This window comes from Erinaceus europaeus, unplaced genomic scaffold (assembly GCF_950295315.1).
Source record: "Erinaceus europaeus unplaced genomic scaffold, mEriEur2.1 scaffold_931, whole genome shotgun sequence".
NCBI classification, from domain to species: domain Eukaryota; kingdom Metazoa; phylum Chordata; class Mammalia; order Eulipotyphla; family Erinaceidae; genus Erinaceus; species Erinaceus europaeus.
Genome location: NW_026648155.1, coordinates 1 through 12,705, shown reverse-complemented (window position 1 = coordinate 12,705; position 12,705 = coordinate 1). Strand labels below are relative to the sequence as shown.

The 12,705-nt window shown below is 43.1% G+C and overlaps 1 protein-coding gene across 1 annotated transcript; it reads right to left on the bottom strand.

Annotated features, from left to right (window-relative positions):
- Positions 1–9,157: 9,157 nt before the first annotated feature.
- Positions 9,158–10,102, bottom strand: LOC103127578 (olfactory receptor 2G3-like). Its single transcript, XM_007538474.1, has one exon. The coding sequence runs from the start codon at positions 10,100–10,102 to the stop codon at positions 9,158–9,160; it is 945 nt and encodes a 314-aa protein (XP_007538536.1).
- Between the last annotated feature and the right edge of the window lie 2,603 nt (positions 10,103–12,705).

The following is a 12,705-nucleotide window of genomic DNA, read 5'->3' as shown; positions in this document are numbered from 1 at the left end:
TGAGTACTTAGGTCTGTTTAAGTTAGGTTCCTGGCCCCAGGATGAACCTTTTAACATAAGCAAACAGGTTTCTTTCTACAGAAAAGTTAAAAGGTTTCATTTAGCTGTCTCTGCACTATGACCTGGGCTTTGGCCCAGATGATTGTGAGTGACCTTTGAGGGAACTCTTGCTCTTTGTTCCATCTTCCTTTTATTTTATTTTTTTCCAAACAAAGTAAATATTAAACTTAAATTTTAATACATCAGGACTGGGCAGTGGCAGTACTTGGGTAATTAAATGTAAATAAAATACTGCATTTAAATTAATAAAAATTGGTTCGGGATGTAGCTCAACTGATAGAGCATAGGACTTGCCTGCCTAAAGTTCTTAGTTTCATCATAAGCCCCATAGTTGGTGCTCTGTCTTCTATCTCCCTACCAAATAAGATATTTTTTTTTGCACAAAGATAACGAAAATAAAGAACTCTTTCTTAGTTCACAGTGACTCTGCAGATCTAGCGGGCAAGTTTAAAAAAAGAGTTTAAAAGGGAGGAGGTTTGGGTCTCTAGTGAGATATGACCAGATGGCTGACTGATAACCAGGAGACAGGTGTGGGTCTAGGAGTTATCTCTGGGAACACAGACTCTGGGACTTTGAGAATAGAAAACAGAAGATCAAGGAAGAGTCAATAAATAGAAACAGCATAGCTTACAGTTTCCAGTCAACCATCTTGTTTGGAAGTGACCCAAAGTCTTGGTGCTGTATAAAGGAGAACTTTTTAAAATGTAACAGGGCCTTCACATGTCTTGATGTGTGTATTTTTCCCTAATAGACTTTCTTCTATTTTTCTGAACCTGATATCTGGGGTTCTATTTTTTAATTTTTTTAAATTATTTATTTGATAGAACAGAGAAATTGAGAGGGGAAGGCTAGATAGAGAAGAAAAGAGAAACACCTGCAGTACTGCTTCACCACTTGTGTAAAAAATGGCAACTAATTCCTAGCACTGCAAAAACGGTATCATCTGTTTTCCATCTACACCATGCCTCGGCCTCGCGTGAGCTTAATGTGCAGCTTGGCGATATGAGAATCCGGCATGAAACCCAGCCAGTCTATCTTGGCGTTACTCTCGATCGCACTCTGTCATTTCACGAACATCTCATAAAAACTGCAGCAAAGGTGGGCGCGAGGAATAACATCATTGCAAGACTGGCCAGCTCCTCATGGGGCGCGAGCGCTTCCACACTATGATCATCATCTCTGGCATTATGCTATTCCACTGCAGAATACTGTGCCCCCGTATGGTTCCGTAGCTCCCATGTCCACTTGGTCGATTCCAAATTATATTCCTCCATGAGGATAATTTCTGGAACCATCCGTTCCACCCCGGTTCCATGGCTGCCAGTTCTTAGCAACATCGCCCCGCCAGATATTCGTCGTGATGCGGCATCATTTCCCACGTCTACACTGGACCGAACTGTTGTTTTTGATGGGTTAGGTTGTTTTCGCCGGGCTGGCTTCACGGGCAGGTAACAGATGACCAGGGACTCATAGTTGAGCTGTAGGCAGTATCTCTTTATTCATGCAGGACACAGCACAATCTAAGACGAGCTAAGCTAAACTCAAGGACCTGCCAATATACGCGGATATCTTCGCCCACCCTGTCCAACGCTTGACTTCTCGTCACCCAGTCTGGTCCCCTACGCCTACACTGAACTTCTCTGTTCCAGACTCTTGGAAACAGAGTTGGCAGTCAGCTGAGGTAAAGAACAAACACCTCATCACAGACCCCTGCAAGCGTCAACCCAGCTTTGACCTAGCACGTTATGATTGGGTCCTCCTCAATCGCTTTCGAACAGGCCATGGCCGGTGCGCCGCTATGTTCCATCGCTGGGGAGCCAGAGATGACCCGAACTGCCCCTGCAGCTACAGACAGACTATGACCCACATAGTCAACGACTGCCACCTCTCCAGATTCAAAGGAGGTCTCGAAACTTTACACCAGGCTCAACCTGACGCTGTGGACTGGCTACGGAAGAAGGGCAAACGCTAGAAGAAGAAGAACCACTTGTGGAGCTTTCACCCTGCAGGTGGGGCCTAAGGGCTCAAATCCTGGTTGCATAGGGCCATCACCTGACCTTTAGTTCCACTGTTTTCAACATGAGGACTAATGAGAATTTCCTAGGAAACAGGAAGTTGTCCCCTAGTGGACTCATTCCACTGTGACAGATGAAAAGCCCTAATAACTGTGAGAGGTCAAGGATTTTGGAACCTATCACTGTGTCGCAGTACTAAAAGTTGTGGTGCCTAATGTGGCATCCAAACCTTTCAATAGTCAGGGAGAAGCTGACTGTCACAAATCTGCAATTGTGGGCATCTTTGTCAGGGACGGGGATCAGGTAGGGTTGTGCTTCCTGCAATCTACCAAGAAGTGGATTTTTCTCAACTACTTCTTGTGTAGGTATTGTTCATTTTGTCTGGGGACCTCTGTCACAGCCAGTGAACCAGTAATTCATTTTTTTTTCCTCCAGGGTAATTGCTGGGACTCTGTGGATGCCTGCACTATGATTCCACTGGTCCTGGCAGCCGTCTATCTTCCCCATTGTTGTTATTGTTGTTGTACAGGACAGAGAGAAATTGAAAGAAGAGGGGAAAATAGAGAGGCAGAGAGAAACACCTGCAGGGGGTACATCAGAAATCATTATTACTAAGGATCCTGCATGCAAGTCCAAGCCTGTGCTACCTGGCACTGCCCTGAATAATTCTGTGATTGAGGCTGGTTGAGAAAAGGATTGGTAAGGTTGATGGGAAACACTGCCCCTGTTGTTGTCAGGGCCTGAGGCTGGCCCTGCTGCCAGTTTCCCTGATTCTGAGTTTGTCCCGTCTGACTGTGTCCTTGTATTAAAGGACTCTGTCCTTGTGAAACTTTGAGCTGTAATCTCTGGTCCAATGTAAGTAAGCCTTTGACACATGGAGGACAATGTGTTTTAGGGGCAGATGTCTGCGTAGCAGGATTTACCTGCTGTTGAGAGTCTTCTCCACTGAAATGTCCTTCCATTCCACAGGAGAAACAAGCAGATTGTTTAGCAGGTCTTGAGCCAGTTTGCATTTTTGATAAAAATTGAGTAGAAGTGTTCCCTGTAAGGGCTGCAGCTATTGTTATTTTTATAAAAAGGAAGGGGTAACTTCCTTTGTTAGGATTTGCTGTATCACCCCACACATCTTCCTTTTAAGGGCAGAATATTGTGCTGAATATAAATTTCATTACTTACTTATTCTGCCATTTTTCAATGACTACTTATGTTGTTTTCAAATTTTAGATATTGTGGATAGAACAGCTATGATAGGAATACCTATATCCTTCAAATTAACTTTCTTACATCCTTTGGATATCTAAGAGTGGTATAGCTGGGTAATAATGGATTTGTAGTAATGAGTCTTTAATATTTATTTTTTATTCCCTTTTGTTGCTTGTGTTGTTTATTGTTGTAGTTATTGATGTAGTAGTTGGATAGGACAGAGAGAAAATGAAGAGAGGAGGGACAGACAGAAAAGAGGAGAGAAACATAGACACCTGCAGACCTGCTTCACTACTATTGAAGTGACTCCCTTGCAGGTGGGGAGCAGCGAGCTTGATCTAGGATCCTTATGCCGGTCCAGTCCTTGCACTTCATGCCACCTGTGCTGAATCTGTTGAGTCCAACTCCCTGAAGTACTAATTATTAAATAACATACATACTGTTTTCAATAGGGGCTGGAACATTTTCTGTTCACAACATAAGTGTGCCAGAATCCTCTGCCCTCCACTAACGTTTTAATCCTAGTGTTTTGTAGTATAGTTGGAAATCAGAGAATAGTCCTTTTTTTTTCTCTTAGACTGTCTTTTTCTATCAATATTCTTTAGTTATTTCAATTAAATTTTAGGATTGTTCAAATTCCTTAAAGAATACCAATGTCACTTTGATAAGGATTGCATTGACCCTATAGACTCCATTAGGAAGGTTGGCCATTTTAACTATTTTTATTCTTCTTGTTCCTTCTTTTTTTTTAAGTTTTTTTATTTATTTTTTTTAATATTTATTTTATTTATTTATTCCCTTTTGTTGCCCTTGTTGTTTTTTATTGTTGTAGTTATTATTGTTGTTGTCGTTGTTGGATAGGACAGAGAGAAATGGAGAGAGGAGGGGAAGACAGAGAGGAGGAGAGAAAGATAGACACCTGCAGACCTGCTTCACCGCCTGTGAAGCAACTCCCCTGCAGGTGGGGAGCCGGGGTTCGAACCGGGATCCTTATGCCAGTCCATGTGCTTTGCGCCACCTGCACTTAACCCGCTGCGCTACAGCCCGACTCCCTGTTCCTTCCATTTTTTAATTTTTTAATATTTATTTATATTCCCTTTTGTTGCCCTTGTTGGTTTTTATTGTTGTTTTATTATTTTGTTATTGATGTCATCATTGTTAAATAGGACAGAGAGAAATGGAGAGAGGAGGGGAAAGCAGAGGGGGAGAGAAAGATAAGACACCTGTTTCACCGCCTGTGAAACATCTCCCTTGCAGGTGGGAAGCCAGGGCTCAAACCAGGATTGTTGTTAAAATTCGGAGTCTCTAGCTGGCCGGGCTAGCCTCACGGGCGGGTAACAGAGACGACCAGAGACATACAGCTGGGCAGGGAAGCTGTATTTCTTTATTCAGGAACAATGATTCATAAACTAAACCAAACTAATCACCAAACAGAACTCTGCTGTCTCTTTGCGGCAGCACAAGCACTCTCTCTTACTCTGGAACTCAGGAACCCTCTGGGGGTTCCTCAGGGCGGGGCCAAGTGGCCCACGAAACTAACTGGACTGATCCAATTCTCTTGGCGGGGGAGAACTAGAACAACCCAATGTAAAGCATACAACAATTCCCCCTTTTCTTTTTAACCAAATGACTATAGTATCAAGGGTGTGGGGTGAACAGAAACCTATATCGTACAGGCATTTTTTAAAAAAGAAACTGGCACAAACATGGAGAAACATGTAAGCAAGTAACAAGAACCAGTGTGCTGCCAAGGGAAGGCCTGAGGGGGCCATATTTTGCCTCTGTGGGCAAAACTTTATCAGCTTAAAAAAAAATATTTCTTGCCTCTGGGGGGCGTACTTGCCTCAACAGGCATTTGCATCGGGGTGGGGAACGGCCTAGAGTCCCAAAGGCAGCTGGCTGCAATTTACTTACTATGAAACAAAACTTGTTATTAGCATATTTCTAATAGAGAAGGAATTTGAGACTTCTACATATCAACAACTTCTTTTAACCTTTTGTTACACCCATTCAAATGGAGTCACACCCTAGTTGTGTACAGGAAAGGAAACCTCAGGCATGAGAATAATTAGCATAGCCATGGTGCGATCTACCATTTCTAATAGAGAAGGTAATGGAGAGTTTTACATATCAACAAATCTATTTAACCTTTTGTTTAGACCAACTTAGTTGAAATATATTGATTGTTAACTAATTTTTACCTCAGACTTTAAATGTAAGTTAATTTTATCTTTATGAGAATTACGTTGAAAACCTTTTTCATTTAACTTTGACTAGTAAGAATTTAGCCTTAAAGTTACTGTTTACCAAACTTTAAACATACACATAAACATGGTCATTAATACACAAGGAGAGAAACCTTTGTTACGAAGACATATCATTTTAAACATGAATTTAAATCTGTACTGTCTTAGTCGTTGGGGAGGTGCATTGTCCAGTGGTGGTCTCTTGGGCAGCTTCACTTCTAGGAATTGCAGGTTGCAATCTCTGCACAAATCTCTGTGTACTCCAGCTTGTCTGCCTTCAGACCGGACCGGCAGCTGGAGATCTCGTGTGCCCAGTTTCGGCAGGGAGCCCGGGGATCCGGGAGGTCTGGGATCATTCCAGAATTTATAGCAAGAGGGCAGGCGGGCCAGCTTTGTAGAAGGCGTGGGCCTAGGTGCCCAGGGGTGGCGACCATGATAGGCCACCGTGGCCCTGCCCCATGGCCCTGTCATGTCTGCTGCCCTGCTCGCAGTGTGGAGGGATCACATGTCCAGTGCCCTGCGCCACACGGTGGAGAGCCGGCTCCTGTGGGCTGGCCTGCGTGATGGCATTGGGCTCCTGCGCGCTGGCGTCGGGCTCCTGCGTGCTGGCATCGGGCTCCTGCGTGGTGGCATCGGGATCCTGTGTGCTGGCGTCAGCCTCCTGCGGGCTGCGGGGCTGTGGGGCTGCGGGTGCGGTGTGCGGGGTTGTCTGGGCGCAGCCGGCTGGCTGGCTGTTTAACCAGGTGGAAACAGCAGCTACGCGCCTCACCTCCCGCCCGCTGGCTATTCCCGCTGGCTGTTCTGAGTTTGCCCGAGCGAGTGGAAACCACAGAGTGGTCCAGAGACAAATGTTCCAGAAACAGCAAAACAGTCTCTTGAAGAAAGAGCAGAGGCCTTTGGAGATCTCTTCACAAGCAGAAGAGAAGGCCATAGTGCATAGGCAGCCAAATTGTCTTCACTTATCTGAGAGATGCACAGGTCAAGTCCACGTGGGCGCCATTTATTGTTAAAATTCGGAGTCTCTAGCTGGCCGGGCTAGCCTCACGGGCGGGTAACAGAGACGACCAGAGACATACGGCTGGGCAGGGAAGCTTTATTTCTTTATTCAGGAACAACGATTCATAAACTAAACCAAACTAATCACCAAACAGAACTCTGCTGTCTCTTTGCGGCTGCGCAAGCACTCTCTCTTACTCTGGAACTCAGGAACCCTCTCGGGGTTCCTCAGGGAGGGGCCAAGCGGCCCGCAAAACTAACTGGACTGATCCAATTCTCTTGGCAGGGGAGAACTAGAACAACCCAATGTAAAGCATACAACACAGGATCCTTAAGTTGGTCCTTGCACTTCATGCCAAATGAGCTTAACCCGCTGGGCTACCACCCAACTCCTCTCCCCCCCCTTTTTTTTACTGTGATCTGTGTGTGTTTGTGCGTATTTCTCTTAGCAATGCTCTGAAGCAGTCATGGTAAAAGTCTTTGTTCTCATATGTTGTGTTTATAGCATGTTTTATCTTTTCCAGTTTGATTGTAAAAAGGATTGCTTCTTTCATTGCTCTATCTTCTTGCAGATTACTTGCATAAAGAAAGGTCACAAATCTAAGTATAGTGATTGTGTCTCCTGCCACCTTACTGAACCGATAGCAGTTTATGGGTGGAGGCTTTAAGGTTTTCTATGTATAGTATATCATCAGCAAATACTTATAGACTAACATTTCCCTTTCCAGCTTGGATTCTTTTAATGTCATTTTCTAGCCTAATTGCTCCAGCAAGGACTTCTAAGACTATGTTGAACTATAATCATTAGGGGAGATGTCTTATCTAGATCCAGATCTGAGAAGGAAAACTTTCAGTTTTCCTGCACTGAGAACATTAAAGATGTTCCTTCTACCAATGTACTAAGAGTACTTATACAAATTTCTGACATGTGCTATGAGTCTCATATGGGCTCTTAACCAGTTAAGGAAATAAACTACCAGCAGGATTTGAAGGCATTGGATTTTTTTCAGTTCCAAATGCTATTGTATTTTTAATTTTTTATTGATTGATTGATTTAATAATGATTGACAAGACTGTAGGATAAGAGGGACATACTAAAAGCCTCTGCCAACATACTACAAGGAGTAATGTATGTGAGCCTGACATAATCAGAGTGACTGGAGGTTAGAATTATTGGGTTGGGATTTTAAAAAAAAAATCAAATTATTTTTCCCTTCCATTCCCATACCTTTCCCTTTCCTTTCCTTTTCCCTTTACTCCCTTCCCTTCCCCTTCTTTCCATACTTCCTCCCTTCCATTTTTATTTTTTCTTTCCTTCCTTCCTTCCTTCTTTCTTTCCTTTCTTCTTTTTAGCTTTCCTTACATTTTTCTGATTCCTTCCTCGTCTTCCTTTCCCTCCCTCCTTTCTTCATTGTGTGTGTATGTGTCTTTTTTTCCCAAGACATGCTTATCTCTGTATAGTGGGTTATTATAGATGGTGCTGGGAATCAAATCTGTGTAGAATCCTGAATCATCCAAGATCCTAATATTAATTTATACCCGTATGTCTGGTGTCATATACAGGTATTCTATTGATGAGTTTTATCCCTGGCTTGAAACTCATTTTTTATGTATTGCTCTTTTGTATAACATAATAATGTAGCTTAAATGAGGGGATACTGATTTACAAAACCATAGGTTTTAGGTGAACCAAGTTCATTACATGCCCATTGATTGATATGATGCATCTTTGGTAACTTAAGTTCTTCTTCAGAAACATGGGGTTTGCTTTTACATGACATTGTCTGTTTTTTTTTGTGGGGGGATTGTCATTGTTGCCTCTCTTTATTAAACCACATCTGAGTAAGATTATCAAAATTCTTTGACCTTCTCCTTCTAAGTATTTTGCTTAGTATGAACCCTTTCAGTTTCTTCCATGTTGAAAGATATTTTTCTTTTTGTTGTGCTAATTTAATTGTTTTATTGAGGTAATATTGATTTTCCACATCAAATGTCTTAGAAATACAATATTGAACACTTTTTGGGGGTGTGTGTTATCAGACCATTGCACCATTGAAGTAAGAATTACCCCAAATCCTCTCCTGCCAGTCCATTGAACCCTTTAGCATTTCAGTTCAGCCTTTCACTCCCCTTGGTGACCTTACTTCTACTCTGTAAGTCTAAAGTTTGTATAATAATTTCTGAAATGAAAAATTAGTAATGAAAAGAGAACAGCTAATATAGTATCTTGCTGGCCAACAACTTGGGAGTATGTCTGTCTTCAGAGTGGTAGTAACAATAATGAACTTGTTTTAAAGATTTAAAGGGAAATGTTTTAAGTGAATTCTGGGAGCTGGTAAATATCTGGACAATTCTCTTCAATTGAATAAAGAAGATATGGCAATCTAGGAAAATCAGTGAGAAATATTTAATTATATGACTTTTTCACTCGCTGGGATTGTGAAAGAAGAACATCTGGTCCTTTTGGTGAGAAACACAATTCTCACTGATGCACATTTCTCTTCCACAAAATTAGACATATAAACTGTATTAAGTTTTGGGAATACCATCATCTGTAGCTGGGATGGTTGTGTAGTTCATAGTCATGGAATAAGTGGAACCCCAGGAACACAATAAATTGAGATTCACTTTCTTGTGTCACCTCCTTAGGGAGCAGAGTTTTCCTGAAAGAAGTCTCTTCAGTGCCTCTTTCACATCCTTGTTCCTCAAAGTGTAGATGACAGGATTCAAGGTGGGTGTCACCATAGTACAGAAAAGGGAGATGAACTTGCCTCGGTCCTGGGAGTAGGTGTCACTGGACTTCAGGTACCTACAGATGCCAGTGCCAAAGTAGATGACTACGACCATAAGGTGGGAGGAGCAGGTGCTGAAGGCTTTTCGCCGGGCCTCTGCTGACTTGATCCTCAGCACAGCCTGAGTGATGAAACCATAGGAGATGAGGATGAGTGCAGGGGGAAGAAGAAGGAACAGGATACTGACAGTAAACAGCACCAGCTCACTGACTGTTGTGTCTGCACAAGCTAACTTGAGCAGAGCTGGAACTTCACAGATAAAGTGGTTCAGCTTATGGTTGCCACAGAAAGGCAACTGTAAAGTAAAGGTGGCATGGATCAGGGAGTTGACCAAACCACTGAGCCAGGAGACAGATGCCAGCTGCTGGCACAGTCTAGGGTTCATGATGACCACAAAGTGGAGAGGCTTGCAGACAGCAACGTAGCGGTCCAAAGCCATGACTGCCAGCAGGATACATTCAGTGGAGCCCAGAGTGAGGGAAATGTACAGCTGCACCACACAGCCACCATAGGTGATAGTCTTCTCAGGTCCTCGCATGTTGACCAGGGTCTGTGGTGCTAGACTGGTGCTGAAACACAGGTCCAGCAGGGAAAGGTTGCTGAGGAAGAAGTACATGGGGGTTTGGAGAGGGGCATCCAGGTAAGACACCAGGATGATGGTGAAGTTGCCTATAAAGGTCAGCAGGTAGAAGAAAAGCACAAACAGAAAGAGCATAGCCTCCAGGTGAGGGTGGTCTGAGAAGCCAAGAAGGACAAAGCCCATGAGAGAGCTCTCGTTGGCCCTTTCCATCCTTCCAGAGGGATGTTTCCCTGTGGGAGAGGAAGTGGGACAGGTATGACTGAAGTCAATGATCTTACAGCCACTGTGTATCTGAAAGATTATTGTCTTGAGTCCTTGGTTGTGAGGAATGCTTATAGTATTAGGATGGTGTGAGCCTAGCTATAAAAGCCAAGCAAATGGAAATTTGCACACATAGACCAAGAAATATGGAATCAAAAGACATATACAGGATTTTAACTTTCAACAAAATTATATATACTCTGCATAGCATTCAGGTCATGTGACTGATAAAAATGGAGATATGAATTTCTTCTCACCACCCCCACTTACAGAGTCTTTTTCTTTGATTTACCCGACCATCTCTAAGCTCTCACAACTTGTCATGCTTAGAATAAAAATCAGGGCCTCTTACTTGCTCTTTAGTGCCCTATTACAACTCCATACACACACTACTGTGTTCTCTTTACACATTGCCTCAACAAAGAAAGTAAAGGCTGCCATAGCTTAAATAGTTTGTATAAAGAAACATAACAAATCTAGTCATTCAATAATAAGCACCTAAGTTTTACAAAGTGGTTTTAATATGTTCTAAGCCTGAAAACATGTCTGATTTGCAAATGTGTTTGGCTGCCCCCATCATTCCTCCCTTTCCTCCACACCAGAAGCCACTACACAAGACTGCAGACTCCTAGACAAGTATCTCAAGCCCCGATGGACATTCTCTTTCCTTGACGAAAGGGGTTGTGTCCCTCCTGTACTACATCTATCAGGGAAACTATACCACACTGCTTTTTAACATCTGTAAATTGCTTCCAAACTACATCTGCTCATTACACTGAAGGTCCTTGTTATACTGGTAGCCTGTGTGATTTTAATGATGTCCATTGTGTGGCCATTTAACCATAGCTACCTGGTGAAGCCAGGAAGTCCTTCCCAGGTGTCCCAGTCTCCACACACAGTCCTTGCAATGTTTATTCTGTGTAGCAGATGTGAGTGACAAAAAAAAATGGCTATGAAAGTTTGCCTCCGTAGTCAGAGAGCTGAGCCAGGCTGAACTGCAACTAGCTACAGCAGGAAGAGCAAGTGCAAAGTCTTCCGGTAATAGACACCCAGATCTGTGCAGAAATAATCCAGAGACTAAGGCTGGGAAAATAACTGGCTTGCATCTTTTTTTTCTAAGGAATGAGAGAGGTGGCAGTGAAGCAAAGGAGAGCAGGTATCGAGCCAGACACTGTTGAGGGTTTCCTGGGAAAAGATGCCTTATATATGGGACCATAGCACCATAGAAGGAAGAGAGATGGGTGGCTGGATAAGGGAATTACTGAGAGCTGAGTTGGCGTGGATAAATGCCCCTGAGTTCCCTCCTTCCAACATATATAGGCTTCTGCCCTAGGCAGACAGATCCCTGAGAATAACAATGCCGGGGTGTGTGAGGACATGATGGACATAACCAGACAAAGGGGTCTGCCTTCTGCAGCTGCAAGGGTGGAAGGCAGCTTCCTCCCCAGGCTCACAGGTACAGATTTGTGGTTGTTTGGGATGTCCTGCAAACATATACACAGATTCTAACCAGGAGTCTACAATTCAGTTACCTGTGAACTCACTGCCACACACTCCTGGGGCACTAGTTGTATTAGCTGCCTTTAGTTGGAAACAGGTAGGAAGCTCCTCAGTCTGTCCTCTTGAAATTTGGAGAAATCCACTGTAACACAATGTCTCTGTCCTCTGGTTTATTTTCCATGTGCTCTGACCTGACTGCCATACCACCACCCCACTGTTGACTATTCTATTGTGCTAAAGTATATATGGCCACATTTACAGATTTCCCACCATGCCCATGGTTGTTATTATATCACACTAGAAGTCACCTATCTTAGCAGAAAGTGTCTGATCTGGTCTGTAAATAGGGGCATCTGTCCACTTATATTCTGGTACTTGCTGACCCTCAATTTAGAAAAATAATGTTAATTCTAGCAGTGAAATACAAAAGATATCAAACAGGTTTGGTCTGCAACATGACCAGTTTCAACCCAATTGCCAGAGCTGAGTAGTGCATGGTCAAAAGAAGAGAAAGTGAGTCGGGCAGTGGCACAACGGTCTAAGCGCATGTGGCACAAAACGCAAGGACCAGCTTGAATGATCCCTGTTTGAGCCCCCGTCTCCCCACCTGCAGGGGAGTCACTTCAGTGGTGAAGCAGGTCTGCAGGTATCTATCTTTCACTCTTCCTCCCTGTCTTCCATTCCTCTCCCCATTTCTCTCTGTCCTATTCAACAACAATGACATCAATAACAATGGCTATCTTGTTTATTTCCTACCTAGGAGAAAAATACATAATCAGGTTTTAGGTTTTATTTACTTAAAAAAATAATGTTAACCAGCAACAGCAACAAAAGGGAAAATGAGTAAATAAAATGTTTAAAAAATTAAAAAGAAGGGAGATAGAGAGAAAGGAAAGAAAAGAAGTAAGGTAGGGAAAGGGTAAAGATACAAAAAAAAAGGAGAGAAGAAGTGAGTGAGTGAGGAAGGGAAGGAGGTAGGAAGAGAGGGTGGAAGGAGACAGAAGAAAGAAAAAGCATCAGATAATGTCCTCTGGAAAGCATTTGATTCTTTA

What these genes read in the sequence shown, in the direction of transcription:
- LOC103127578 (XM_007538474.1), bottom strand. Translation starts at nt 10,102, where the DNA reads ATGGAAAGGGCCAACGAGAGCTCTCTCATGGGCTTTGTCCTTCTTGGC.